Source organism: Polypterus senegalus, chromosome 1 (assembly GCF_016835505.1).
Source record: "Polypterus senegalus isolate Bchr_013 chromosome 1, ASM1683550v1, whole genome shotgun sequence".
Classification (NCBI taxonomy): Eukaryota; Metazoa; Chordata; class Cladistia; order Polypteriformes; family Polypteridae; genus Polypterus; species Polypterus senegalus.
This window is the reverse complement of record NC_053154.1, coordinates 75,897,508-75,913,300: the sequence shown is the minus strand read 5'-3', so window position 1 is coordinate 75,913,300 and position 15,793 is coordinate 75,897,508. Positions and strand designations below refer to the sequence as shown.

At 38.0% G+C, this 15,793-nt stretch overlaps 1 protein-coding gene across 1 annotated transcript in view; it reads right to left on the bottom strand.

The window, feature by feature from the left end:
- Positions 1-15,793, bottom strand: part of rhbg (Rh family B glycoprotein) — a 94,628-nt gene that overhangs the window by 19,064 nt on the left and 59,771 nt on the right. Inside the window, exons 8-9 of the mRNA XM_039751055.1 lie at positions 15,331-15,452; positions 10,713-10,786 (exon numbers count right to left, since the gene is read on the bottom strand). Of these exons, the coding sequence (XP_039606989.1) occupies positions 10,713-10,786; positions 15,331-15,452 (196 nt within the window). The remainder of the gene's footprint in view (positions 1-10,712; positions 10,787-15,330; positions 15,453-15,793) is intronic.

Below are 15,793 nucleotides of genomic sequence, written 5' to 3'. Positions count from 1 at the left end.
TCGGCTGTGTACCTGGAAGCACTCTGGGTGTCCCTGATACTCTTCCCCCCTGGACTTCCGGGTGTGACGGAAGTGCTGAGGTCCAGGGCTCTTCAGGCATTGGGGCACCCCCTGGTGGTGACCACGGGCCCCTACAGGGTTGAGCTTCCAAGCTCACCCATGGTCCCTAAAGCCACCAGGGCAGTCGCCCCCTCGTGGTCTGGAGGATGCACAAGCCCTCCTCCGGTCCTTCTGGGCATCCTGGCTGGGTAACAGCCCCAGCCACTCACCACAATATATATATATATACACATATATATACTAGTAACGATACACTTGCATTATAGTTTTCATACTCTTTCTCTGTATGTTTAGCATTCGTTTGCTCAGAGGTTGATGCAGTTGCTGCTTCATGAGCAGCTGTTCTTTTCTCCACCCTAGAGGCCTGCTTCTTCTCTCCTTCCTTCGTTATCTTTTTGCGTTAAAACTGATTAAGTCAGTGTTTGTGTTGCAATTACTTAGTACGTTTTCCTTAATGTTTCACTTAAGCTGGCACTTAAATGTTCAATCTGCCTCAAGAGTGATATGAAGAGGTAGGGGAAGTGATGGAGAAGGGTGCCCGCTGCCGAGAGTTGATTCTACAATAACATAAAATAAAAATAAAAAGAAGAATAACTTTGGAGCTCAGTCTGCTCGAAAGCAGATAGTAGACGTCACGTAGTAAATGTATACCAAATTTCAGGTCAATAGGACAAACGGTTTGCAAGCTACAGGTGATTTAAAATCCTGGACAGACAAACGGACAGCCACGGTAGCGTATTATGTAAGAAGATATACGGTATATATACTAGCCGTCCCCTGTGGCTCCACCTGCATAGTAATGAAACAGGAGAGTGAGATGGGCACTGCCAGGCTCCCTACTCTTGATATCACACTTTCCCCTCCCTTCGGCCCGCAGCCTCTGTCTCAGATTAATGCAAATATATCACTCCTTCAAGCAAACTATACTTTGTAATGAGAGAAGTCGCAAAATCAACTGGAATGTTCAATCAAATTCTACAGAAAAAACCCAATCTAAACCCATTAAGTAGCTCTCTCGTTCGCTAGCTAAGCGGAGGTAAGGAACACCCTGAGGCTGGCGCGTGAGTGAGGAGGGCCCCATCCCCTCCCCTCAGTCCACTGAGTGTCTCTCAAATTTGCACAAATAAATTGGTACCATAAGCGAACTATGATACATAGCATGATGAGAGAGGTCACAAAATCAGCTGGAATGTTCAAGCAGTTTATAGAAAAAAAGACAATCTAAACATGTTAAGTATTTCTCTTGTGAAAAATGGACAGACATACAGACAGACAAACTTTGTATTTTACATATATAAAATGCTCAAAAAACTTAAAGGAAAACTTTGAAAACACATCAGATTTCAATGGAAAAAAAGTCCTGCTGAATATCAATACTGATATGGACTGGGTAATGTGTTAGGAACGAAAGGATGCCACATCGTTTGATGGAAAAGAAAATGATCAACCTACAGAGGGCTGAAATCAAAAACACCCCAAAAATCAGATTGAAAAAATGATGCAGCAGGCTATTCCATTTTGCCGAAATTTCATTGCAGCAACTAAAAATTGTACTCAGTAATTTGTATGGCTCCCACACACTTGTATGTATGCCTGACAATGTTGGGACATTCTCCTAATGAGACGGTGGATGGTGTCCAGGGGAATCTCCTCCCAGATCTGGACCTGGGCATCACTGAGCTCCTAGACAGTCTGAGGTGAAACCTGGTGGCATCAGATGGACCAAAACATAATGTCCCAGTGGTGTTCTATTGGATTTAGGCCAGGCGAGTGTGGTGGCCAGTCAATGGTGTCAATTCCTTCATCCTCCAGAAACTGCCTGCATACTCTCGCTACATGAGGCCTGGCACCAGCATAGGGTCTGACAATGGGTCCAAGGATTTCATCCTGATACCTAATGGCAGTCAAGGTTCCGTTGTCTAGCCTTTAGAGGTCTGTGCATCCCTCCATGGATATGCCTCCCCAGACCATCACTAACCCACCATCAAATTGGTCATGTTGAACGATGTTACAGGCAGCATAGTGTTCTCCATGGCTTCTCCAGACCCTTTCACATCTGTCACATGTAGTCAGGGTGAACCTGCTCTCATCTTTGAAAAGCACAGGGTGCCAGTGATGGACCTGCCAATTCTGGTATTCTATGGCAAATGCCAATTGAGCTCCACAGTGCCAGGCAGTGAGCAGAAGGCCCACTAGAGGATGTAGGGCCCTAAGGCCACCCTCAGTTTGTTTCTGATTGTTTGGTCTGCTGGAGGTAATTTTGTAGGGCTCTGGCAGTGCTCATCCTGTTCCTCCTTGCCCAAAGGAGCAGATACCAGACCTGCTGATGGGTTATGGACCTTCTATGGCCCTCTCCAGCTCTCCTAGAGTAACTGCCTGTCTCTTGGAATCTCCTCCATGCCCTTGAGACTGTGCTGAAAGACACAGCAAACCTTCTGGCAATGGCATGTATTGATGTGCCAGCCTGGAGAAGTTGGACTACCTGTGCAACCTCTGTAGGGTCCCGGTATCACCTCATGGCTACCAGTAGTGACACTGACTATAGCCAAATGCAATACTAGTGAAAACACAGTCAGAAAAGATGAGGAGGGGAAAATGTCATTGGCCTCCACCTGTTCAACCATTCCTGTTTTGGGGGTCATCTCATTGTTGCCCCTCTAGTGCACCTGATGTTAATTTCATTAACACCAAAGCAGCTGAAACTGATTAACAACCCCCTCTGCTCAGTTCATTGACTTGATGCTACTCAGATTAAAAAGTGTTCCTTTGTAATATATATATACTTGTAGACTCTTTAATATATTTACCTTATAAAATGTCTTATGATAGTGATTTCTGTGAAGCACCTTATCCATAATTGTTAGGAGCTCGTTCTATACTGAATGATCTAAATCACTGCTCAATTAGATTTATTAGAAATGGCAATTTAAAGGACAACAGGTATATGACAGAGAAGACTGAGCAGAGTTTTAGTCTGGCTTAAATAAATTTTACATGCCTTATAGGATTAAAGTGTTTTCTGCAGTCTGCTAAAGTCTTGAATCTTACGGTCCTATAATACAGGTAAATCAAGCTGCACTGTCAGGTTTATATACATAGCAACATCTCCAGTTGAAAGTGAATATACGGAAAGAGTGAACACATTTATGTACTTAAAGTGTTAAAATGGGCAATTTCCTTTATGAAACTGAAAATAAAAAATTGTTATTGAATTTTGATTCAGGGGAAAATGTCACTGCAGTGACACTGCTATTAGCCCTGCTGTTTTACAGTTCCTGGAATCTGGAATTCATATTGCAACTATCTGTGTGGATGTTACAGATACTCCCAGTATCTGGTTAATTTTCTCCTTGTGCCTTTCCTCGAACACCCCATGGATTTGCATGTGAAGTTTACTGGCATGTCTAAATTGGTCTGGTATGGGTCTGAAGTGGAATGGCATTTCTAGCAGTTTTGTACCTCATGCTTGCAGATGTGTAGATAGATGGATGTGTAGATCTGTAAGAAAGGATGGCACCAAATTCCCTTCCACATATGCCTCTATGTCGCTCTCTGCATTTTCATTTGTTAAAGCCCATACACCCATTATATTTCTTTCTGGTGTACCTGCCCGTCACTTATGCAGTGATTCTTTTTCTTATTCAAACTGCAAGCAACATGCACATACTGGCCTGTCTTACCACTCCTGGAAGAAGTTCTAGGTTTCTGTCCAAAATGACCAATTTATGCTCTGCCTTGATTTATCTCATAATTAAGCAACTACAAATATTATGAAAAAATACAATGCTTTTTACTGTTTTCCTCCCTCACATATGCTATAGAATTACTCTGGTGCTTTACAACATGGCCCAAATACTGCATATACTCACAATATCACTTTTTTCACATTTCTTTTAAAGTATTGTGTATGGATGATACAACAAGAACCATCTACAGTAATTCCTGGATGGCAAATCTTCTGCATGGAGATTGAAAGCTCTTACTGTCTGGGGTGTAAGTTTCCTCAACTGAAATCCAGGTCTTAGGTGAATTAGGTTAATTAATAACTCTAAAGTGGTCCGCAGTGAGTGATTCTATGTCATAAATTAGCACATGGATCAGATTGTTGCTCAATCTTCCATCCATTGCTGCTACTCATTAATGCACACTGGAAAGAGTAGCTTCAGATATTGAATTAATGGCTGTTGTGTGTGTAATAACGGAAACAGTTTTGTTCAATATGCTGGTGCGATTCTACAGTAGTGTATGCATTGAAAAAAATGAAGAAACACTGTAATAATACTAAACACCTGAATCCTTAGTAAACCTACACCCTACTGGTGGTCACAGAAATAGGTTAAATAAAAAAACAACATTCACAAACCCACCTAATGGATCATGACAAGATGGGGAGTAAGGCAGCAACCAATAATGAATGTGATGCTAGTCATTCATGAGACTTATTGATCTTCATATAGATGTCATTTAAAGTCTCTAAAACATCATCAGTTATTAGCAGAGAGAAGTCAAGCAAAATGACACCTTTTATTGGTTAACTAAAAAGATTACAATATGCAAGCTTTCAAGGCAACTTAGGTCGATCTTGCCTGAAGAAGGGGCCTGAGTTGCCTCGAAAGCTTGCATATTGTAATCTTTTTAGTTAGCCAATGAAAGGTGTCATTTTGCTTGACTTCTCACTACATTCATAATGGCTAACAGAGCACAACACCCTAGCACTACAATTATTAGCAGAAAAGTTACTATTTTTCAAAAGTTATTTTACTTTAACAGCCCCAACAACATGAATTTTACTGAGTTTTTTCTGGAAATGGGTGAATGAATAGGTTGATCTTTAACTGAATGCATTTAGTTTTAAAAAAAAAGCAAAATTCATTCAGATTTACAGCTAACAAACAACAAAAAAACATAATTTTTGACCAACACTGCCCTCATGTGGAAAACATTTTAACTTGCCCATTATTTGCTCTGTTTTGTGAAAACCATCGATTTGAAATAAATTATTAACACAAATCATTCTTACACTTATAGAAGCAAACATCATATTAATTAAAGTTTAACAAATGAAATGCAAAGTGTGCATACTGATTTCACGTCAATTGATATATATATATATATATATATATATATATATATATATATATATATATATATATATATATAGTAGGTGTATTGTTCTATACAAAACCTTTCCTATTTCAAAAATTTTTAAGACAGTTTTCACTTTACCCTAGCAACATGTATTGGATTGTATGTACTGGATCCTGCTTTACTTCTTAATTTCATAACTTTAAAATTCTCTTTTTGTGGCTCCTTGCAATGGCAATACACTTTCAGCCTTTCTTTATAGTATATAAAAAGAGTGCTTCTTGTTTTCATTCTATTCATGAGGCTCACAAGACGCATTTCAGTCATATCCTACATGGCGTTTCTGGGGGTATCCTGTGTTCAACAATCACTAGATTATCAGATCAGGTACTTTCTAATGACCTCATCACAGACTAATCCTAAAGTCCCAATGCTGAATGACTTTTTAATACATTGTAAAAATATCAACATACAGTACAGGCCAAAAATTTGGACACACCTCCTCATTCAATGTGTTTTCTTTATTTTATTAAAACCATTTCAGGTGACTACCTGTTGAAGCTCATCGAGAGAATGCCAAGAGTGTGCAAAGCAGTAATCAGAGCAAAGGGTGGCTATTTTGAAGAAACTAGAATATAAAACATGTTTTCAGTTATTTCACCTTTTTTTGTTAAGTACATAACTCCATATGTGTTCATTCATAGTTTTGATGCCTTCAGTGAGAATCTACCAAAGTAAATGGTCATGAAAATAAAGAAAACACATTGAATGAGGAGGTGTGTCCAAACCTTTGGCCTGTACTGTATATTCATATCAGGCTCATACCGACAGCTTTCATTTGATGTAGCACATGTTACAAGTACCTAAGTTACAGAATGATTGGTTACATTTTTTTTTATTAAAGAGGAATTGTAGGCTAAAAACTATCACAGATATACACAAATAAAATATTTAAGATGCAAGCATCTTTTTTCTATTTGCAATATCATAAACGTTACCTGTATGGTTAATCATTGCATTCATTATTGCATTTATTGCATTTTATGTACAGTATATCTAAACTCAAAGCTTTTTAAGTAATTCATATATTTGCCTAACTAAGCGATATACTGTAAGCTTATAAATACACGTGAAATCACCATCACAAGACACATTATAAAGACAGCAAAAATCCAGCACAAATAATAAGGTTAATTGTATTTTGAAATCTCTTTATAAAATATAATTTTAATACATTTTGATGAAAAAATTAGATTTTGGATATAGGTTGCACATTCCCTAGAATATAAAACAATAAACTGAATATAATATATTTAAGAATCTGAAAAAAAATATATATATTGTGATGGACAGTACCTGTGAGCTGACATCCCTTCTGGGCTGGGGATTCATTCATTACCTGGCTGGGAGGCCAGGATAAAGAGAAGAAAGAAGAATTCCTGTCTTTTCCAGGGAGTTTGCAGAAGATGTCAACAATACAAAAAGTACGTCGTCATCCTGGCTGGGATGGACAAGGACCTTTACCCAGCCTGGTGGCCAATAAAATGGAAAGACAGAGCCAGACAACTAGACATGGCTACAGTTTCCCCAATACATTGGATGGCAGCATCCCTGGGTTTTAGTACCCGTACGGACACCCACAGGGCATGCGGGGAACTGTAGTGCCTTCGAGCAACCCTGTTGGGTTCCATGGATGCCAGCAAGGGGTGCCACTGGGATCCACTTTGTGTTGTTTCTGCCTGACTTGGAAGTGCTTCCTATGGGCAATGCCCTGGCACCTGGTGTATAACCATCCATAAAATGAGCCACTCTGCATCCCCGAGGTGAGTTAGACTTGGGTGTGGAGTGTGGACAAAGCTTGGGTGAAGGTAAGCCTGTGTAACGTATTTTAATTTATTAAAGCCTGCATTTCAACCTGGAACTTGTCGGTGCTGTTTTGAGTAGGGTGTAGGATGCTGCAACTCCCTCTCTCTCTCTCTCTCTCTCTCTCTCTCTCTATATATATATATATATATATATATATATATATACAGTATGGAGGAATATGGTTTATTAACTGGACGGAAGCCCAAGAAGAATGATGGATGAATTGGATGGCTAGACAAAATGATAACTTTGTGCCCAGCTGTTATAAAATAATGTACGGACGAGAATAAGCCAAGAGTTGGGAGCAGTTCCATTTAGCCAGGTGGCAGTGGTCCTCACATGAGAAATAGTCTGGGATAGTCTGGAAGTGCAGCACTTTTGGGGTCCCTATATCCAATAGAGGGTGCTGTCAAGGGAGGACCTTCCTACTTTCATTATGGCCTAGAAGTGCTTCCTGAAAGACGTGGTGTGGCCCCAGAAGCATTACCAGGTCTTGCATAAAAGGAAGCCCACTGCCACACATGGACTTGTCAGAGTTAGGAGGTAGCAGGCAACACTCAACTGAAGGAGAGAAGGAGGAAGAATTGTGTAAATATCTCATTACCCAGGTGGGATGCCAGTGTGATGATGCAAGTAAATTGGTCGGAAAGACAAGGAAACAAATTTTATTATTGTGGCCGATTGAGGGAGGATTGAGAAGAAGTGCGTTGTGTGAATAAAAAGTCTTTATTTTATCACATCACTATAAATGCAGAAAACAAGAGCTGAATGGTCAAATCTTTCAGCTCCATTGAAGAAACTGCAAACTGATTTCTATTCAGAACTTGTAGATGAGATCTGGCATCACATCAGACAGTGGATGCTTATGCAATAGGATCTTAATCAGGTCTGCTCATTTACAGTCCTGGAGGGCTACAATGGCTGTAAATTTTTACTGCAAGAGTTTCTTCATCAGAGGAGAATTTGTGTCTTTTGATTAATTTTGTGTGTAATTAATCAAAATTGTCTATAGAAACATTTCTTGTTAATTCTGAAGTACAATAAAAGGATGACCAACCTTTTTCAGGGTTTTAAGTGAGTAAATTGCAATCTACAAAGAAAAGACTAAAATGATGCAAAAATATCAATGGTAGATAAGTGAAATGGAAATTTTTTCTTATATATCCTTGTCCTCAACATTGTTAATATATATCGCACAGGTATACATTATGCATATTGTACACATTCAACATGTGGACACAACAAGCTGGAGCTGCTCTTTCCAAATACTAATGTACTTAAATGTAAACCTGTGGCATAGCTAGGCAGATCTGACTCCATATTTGCCTTGCCTGTTGTCAGATGACAGGAGTTCTATTATTATTCTTCAATCCATTTGTTTGTATTTGCAGGGTTGTGGTTTGTCTTTGACTTCCCCTGTCATAACTGACTGTGGACACCTCGAAAACCTATTTTCTCTAGGGATGCTGCTGAATGGAGTCTTTGTTTTCTTCTCCTCCATTACCATCTGACCATTGTTAAACAGTTAATTAACTTCGTTAGTGTTAGACCCGAGCCTCACACGGGCTGTAAAAAAAGTGCTAAAAACATTAGTCCCGAGCGTCACAAGGGCAAAGGTATAGATGCATCTCGCAAAAGATCCGGTGGTTACTTGGGCTGTAAAAGTGCCAAAAACATCATAATTAACACCTCTTATCAACAGTGATGACAAAGTGAATCTGTCTTCAGGCAGTGAAATTGAAACAGTCAGTGAAACCGAAAGTGAGTCTGATGAATCTGAAAGTGACTCTTGCACATGTGCTATTCATCCATCCATCCGGGTCACGGGGGTCTGCTGGAGCCAAGCCCAGCCAACACAGGTCGCAAGGCAGGAAACAAACACCGGGCAGGGCGCCAGCCCACCGCAGGGCACACACACACACTAAACACATAGAAGGGACAATTTAGGATCGCCAATGCACCTAACCTTTATGTCTTTGGACTGTCGGAGGAAACCTGAGTACCCGGAGGAAACCAATGTAGACACGGGGAGAATATGCAGACTCCACACATGGAGGACTCAGAAAGTGAACCCAGGTCTCTTAACTGCGAGGCTACCACTGCACCACCGTGCCACCCTGTGCTATTCATATTCTTCTTCTTCTTCTTCTTATTATTATTATTATTCTTATTATTATTATTATACTACTTTATACACTTCTGACTTTATACTTTTAGTGTTTTGCAAGTTTTACAGTAGAAAGATAAGATTTAATAAAGCCAAAAAAATGCAATGGTTTTGATATGTTTATTTGAGAAAAAATATAATGCTAAGGAGGTTATTGGATGGATATTGTTAATCATTTTCAAACTACTTTGTTTTCCTGTCTCTTTATAAAAATCTGTGTCTTTATGTATACTCATTGTGTAATTAATAATTTGTAAAGTTTGCACTTCCATTCTTATTAAAAACAGAGCTCTGCACCTGGACACCTAGTAAACAAAAACTTACAAATGCAAACTGAGTAGCTTGGAATTATAAACTTCTTTGGTAGAAACCTAAGAACTGCTTTCTAGATCGGGGTGAGTGAAGTGAGTCCTTGAGGGCTGTAGTGACTGCAGTTTTTGCTTCAATCCAATTGCTTAATTAGAAACTAATCATTGCCAATAAAAGGTCTTATTTAGCTTTATACCTTGTTAATGATTTCATTTTGCCATATCATGTCATCCTTATATTCATTGATTTTTTTTTCCTTTCCAGGGATAGCATTCAAATGATTTGTAGTCTGATGCAGATGAGTAATTTCAGTTTTTCACTTTTTTCTCTTCAGTTTCCTTCCAAATGTTTTATTAAACCAGATAGCTCATGATGAATAAACCAGATGTAAATAGAATCTCAGACAGAGAAATGCTGGTTCTTTTGTCATTTGAATCCTATTGCTAATAATGAGCAATTAAAAATGGTGAATGAATTTCTTTCAGACTAAAAGTAGCAATTACAAGTGTAGACAACTGAAATAATGCTTTAAAATGTTGCTTGTGCAATAAGTACTTCAATAAAAATAATTAATTTCACATTAAGAAACTGGTTTGGAACAAAAGCCTGCAGCTACTATGAACTTTGAAGACTGAAATTGTCTAATCTGTTCTCAACTATAGCCTTGCCAATGAACTCAATACTAGACACGTGATTGGAGTTGGCAGGAATGAATAACCTTCTGAATCTCATGTTCTGGTTTTCCAGAACAAGTGATGAGGATGGCTAAGAATAAGATCTAGAATGAAGTGAAGCAGTTTTAAAAATTGAAAAATGTAAATATGTATTTTATAGTAAATCAGCAACGCCAGTTTGTTTAGCAGTTTCCAGAAATCTCCAATAAATAGTCACAATTTCTCTCCTACACAGTGAGTTTTTTTAAAAGAGGAACCAATTTTCAACAAACAGTCCAGACCTGCTAGAAAGAATTATCTTGAAGAATGGGGTTCATAACTTTAAGGGGAGACACATGTGGTTTTAGATTTATGTATGTTTCTAGAGAACAGATATACAGAGAATCCTCCATATTGAATCTTAGATATTTCTGTAAATTCAGATTTTCCCTGTCTATCTGTCTTTTACAATATTAAATTAAGTCATACAATCATTAAAGAATACTTACTAGACACTTTTATAACAATCACCTTGGGTGGATAGATAGAGTTAAAATTTAGAAAATCCTTACCTCCCAGTAAATCTGATCTTCAAAGCAAAGAGTATCATTTGGAGACCCAAAAATGGGAATCTTCATAATAAAACCTGTAGAATGACAAATATGGCAATACTGCATGTGAGTTATTTTTTAAACTATTACAGCTCTTGTGATATTTACCAAGTTTATATTAAAGGTATATGAAGCTGTACTTTAAAGGCTGAACCAAGACACCTTGGAGATTAATAGAGAAAAATCTTTATTATCATATTGACATCAAAAGTATTTTCTCCAAGAAGCACTTATAGCCTTAAATATACATTAACACTGGCACAATGCAATACATGACTGCACTGCTTTCACTGTTTACTTTGTATATTACTTTCTACATCTGAATGTTGCAATGTTGTCCTCTCAGCCATTCATTAAATTTCTAAACCTGCTTTTTCCTGGGCACCTAATAATTATCATTTCCTTAGAAAAACACATTATCGGTATTTGTTGTATCTGTAGAAACTGTCCAGTATGTGCCTAAGGTGTTTATGGGCAGGCTGATTGGGTTTATTATTAATGAGTGATAAAAGAGTGTTAACATTCATAGCTAAGGTGCTACAAATTTTTACACACATGAAAAATCAGAGAAATTAAAATACTTAAGTTTCTGCTTTACCAGATACACGTTCTTCTTAAATTGGACATATTTTCAAAAGAGGTCAAGATTAGGTTAAGGTTAGAGTTAGTTTATAAAGTTAAAATGTTTCACTATGTATTGCATTGCAAGTCTAATACAGAACAATTCCACCATTGTAACTTATGGTTTGAGGTCATCATTTTTTATGCAGTGCTTTTCCACCAGTCAGCTGTAGTTACTTACTTTAGAAATGAAACACCTGCAGATAATGATAATAATAATACATTTTATTTATTCAGATGAAGATAAGATGTTCAGGTTGAAACAACAGGACATTGAATCAATGAACTACAGTAAAGTTCGCAGCTTTATGCACTTGACTAACCTGCCTTACAAGCAAACACCATCAAAGGTATTTCCTTCTCACATTAGAAAAATAAAGTTTGGGGCTGGGTTAGGTTTTAGCCATTAAATATACAATTATGTACTGTTTTACAAACTCCTAAGTGTCTTCTTTTACAACTCTATAAATACCTAAATACATTTTGTGAGGTTTCCAAGACCCTGAAACTCCCCCTGGTGTGTGGTGTGCGGGTACTCTGTCAATGTAGGCAGGGATTGCTTGTCTGTCACCGAGGCAAACATACATTTGCAGCCTGGCCACGTAACATGCCAGTTAGTCGATGGTTGATGCGGGGAACAATCTAACCTGGCCTCTAACCTTTCCCTATTATTGCTTGTTTGCTGTATCTGTGTGTACTAATGGGATAGCTCCTGTTTGAGTAAAGACCCTGCCTGTGCCTGTTTTGACGGGAATAAAGTTGGTTTTCCTGAAGCCTGTGGACTCAAGTTCTTCTCTCGGGTGCAAGACAGTGACTCACATGTCACAATTTGCATTCTGTTCAGTCATTTAAATGCTATTAACAACATTTAAACAGTATGCTCAGTAAAGGCCTTCTGGTATTATGAGCACTGATAATGGTCATTCAATTCAAGGACAACAAACAATTTGGCTGGTTCACTGTAGAACATTAGAAAAATGTTAATGAGAACAGGCCATTCAGCTCAATTTCACTATTCTTATTCACCTTATTCTGGTAATGGTAGCTACCTGCCGAACAAAAAGTTGGCACTATGTGCTAAAGCCTTCTCTCTCCCTTCCTCTGCAGAAGGCTGATGGACATTCCACCTCTGACATCACCTTCATTGTCCATCCTCCTGGGCCCGCCCCTTCCTGCCTGGAACCCATATGATCAGCAGCTCGGCCATCTTTGAGTCAATTCACTATCAGACTCTCATCTGAAATGATATCTACTTGATTTTTGCAAAAAAATGATTTTCTTTTTTGCTTATTTTCATTATACAGGGTCATGAACATGCCCCAAACTATTTCTGTGTTTGCTTCTTCTTGTACAACCTAAATTATCCAAAAAAATGTCAAGTTGAGTTCTGAAGGTTCCTGGAATCCTACACTGTTGGGTAATTTATTCCCTGTGTCTATTGTTTGTGTAAAGAATATTTGTATTTTCTTATATATGTATATTTGTATATATGTATAAGTGTAATATTTGTGTGAAATCTGCACTTATCAAGTTTCCATCTGTGTCGTATTAAATAATGTATTTTTAAGTAACAGTGGGGATTCACCCATACTAATTCCCTTCATAATTTTAAAACTGTAACATGTCACTTCTGATTGCTTAAACTGAACATGTTCAACTTCTTCATTCTTCTCTTTCAGTGCATATGTCTCAGGCCCAGAATTAGCCTAGTCGCTCTTTCTCTGGAGTTTCTCAAGCACTGCTATGTCCTTGTTGAGTCCAGAGGCCAAAGCTGCACGCAGCACTACAGATGACATCTTACCAATGTGTTATAAAGCTTAAATATAACATCCTTTGACGTTGTGCTACATAACCTAACACCCTATTAGGCCTTTTGATCACTTTAGTACACTGTCTAGACATAGACAGCAACAAGCCCACAATGATTCCCAGGTTCTTCTCACGAAGTGTACTTTCAAGTTTTGTATATTCAAATCTAACGCTTTTACTTCCAAATTGTAATTTCTTATGTTTACTTAAATTAAATCAGATCTGCCACAAATTGGCCCACAACTGTGTGTTCTCCAGGTTGCTTTGCAACAATTTAGCTGATCCTACATTATCTGCCTTCCACCTATTGAGTGTCATCTGCAAACTTGAGCAGCTTGATCATTTTTGTATTTTAAACAGAACAGTGGCCCCGGTACTGATCCCTGAGGTACACTCCTATTGACATCACCTAATTCTGAAAAGGTTTCTTATACTATAACCCTTTATTCCTGGTGTTTCGGCCAATTTTGCACTCATTTACACACATTCCCTTGAATGTCCACTTCTTTTAGTTTAATTACTAATCTCTCGCGATGTAACTAAAAACCTTCTGAAGATAAAGTTGAACAATAGCATATGCATATCTCTGTTCAAATGGTTTTAAAGAATTCCACAGTATTTATTAGGGGTTATAATCTGTCCTGGGAGCATCAGATGCAAAGTAAGAGCCAACCCTTTACAGAATGTATGTCCATTTCAGGGCCCAATGCTACAACCTAGAATGTGTATGTATGGTTACTTCTCAACACTCAATTACGTAGCTCTGACATGAGTGAGAGTGTCTGTGGGTGTGTGTGTAAGCATGAGCTGAAAACCCTGGGTGGGTTCCAGCTTTGCATTCAGTGGTTCTATGATAGAGTGCGCAAGACTGAAATTACTTTTCGGCACTTCCAAAAAAGAGAACAAACACATATAACACCTCCTTTTGCTCCAATGTATAACTGTATAATTGTTGTGAATATGTGCAGTAGGAATACCACCCGTAAGAGTGGGCAGTAAAGCAGCTTGTTGCTCATCACTTGATGGGGGCCGCTTTTAACTGAGTGGAGTTCAACAGTCCACTTCATTTAAGGTGTTATGACATAACAGAATGTCTTATTATGTGTTTCTGCTAGCTTCATGGACTGTAGCTGCCAGTCTTCATGTTTGCAGAAAGGTTGATTGGTGGTGGAAGCTGATTTGAAATAGCATCTGTTGTGATTTTTTGATAATTTGGCAATGCTAAGACTAGCTTTTTTGTAGTGAAACACCTGAATTGTAAGCTTTTAGAATTTGTATAACATTATGTCAAAAAGTGTGAAATCGAGTATTGCTCTATTATTGAATTTCTAAAGCTGGAGAACCTTGGAAATTTATTCTTATCTAATCGACTTGTAACAAGACCTGTTTGTTCCTCTTCACATGCCACATTGTACACAAGATGCATAATTCTGTTGTGTCAGGAAGTTTCTTAAAAATGGCCCAAAGTGTAGCTAGACTTCAACATCTATGACAAGAAAAAATGGATTGAATTGTAATGAAGATTTAAAGGTTGATGGTGGATGAGATAACAGACAATATAGGGATTAGATATGGATCTGTTGAATTCATGCTGCTGAAACAATGCAACATTTTTAAGATCTTTGCATGTTGGGTACCCAGAATGCTGGCTTACTGAAAAAAATATCACTGAATCCATTCTTCTAAGCAGAAGAAATGTTTCACAGATGTGAATGAAATCTGAATACACCACTATGATCCAGAGTCCAAACAGTAATTGAAGCAATTTAATGCATGGTGATTCTCCAACAGCAAAAATTTAAATTCGGAAGCAATGTCCACAAAATCATCTTCAGAATATTTTATGATGTTGAGGGTTGTGGGACACAATAGCATGATCTTGCATACACCCTGTGATGGCTATTAACAAATCTAAGTATCACTAATGGAAAACGTTTACCTTTAACTTAGCATTACAAAACATGACATCTTGAAGAAAAATAGGATGAGTGAAGCCAGTGACTAACAAAATGGCACTTTAGTGTTCTTTGTTTACACAACTAATTAGATAACCTTCAGCGTCACTTTCTACTTTTCTAAATCTAATTTTAAAAATTCACTTTTATGAGAAGCATTGCTTGGATATAACGATTTCTGAGAGAAAACTTACCTACAACGCACCCGCCTATTAATGCAAATCCTAGGGCAACGGCGAGGGCAATTGCTTGGCGGACACCTTGACCAGATGCAGTCACCACCCCATCTGATACCAATGGAAACACATTTGCCATTCTTCAACACAAAGGAAGAAAGACAGAAAGTTGCATTCAGAACAAGGCTTACCAAAAATACAGTGCTTGTTTTACACTAAACAGCATTTTAAAATAATGAGTAAAGGTCATTTCTACACAAGAAAATAGCAAAGAAGGTTACACCTGTTGAAGGCTATTTTACCTGTTGGTGTCTCCAAATGTATAATGTAAAAGTGACTAACATACATTAACAGAGCTGCCTTTCTGATTCACAAGCTTACTGCATATATTAAAAATGTATAGTAAATGCTCAGTTAAATCTGGACTTTTATATGATAAGAAAAATCAAGAAATTAAGGCATTTATTTTAACTTGTCTTAA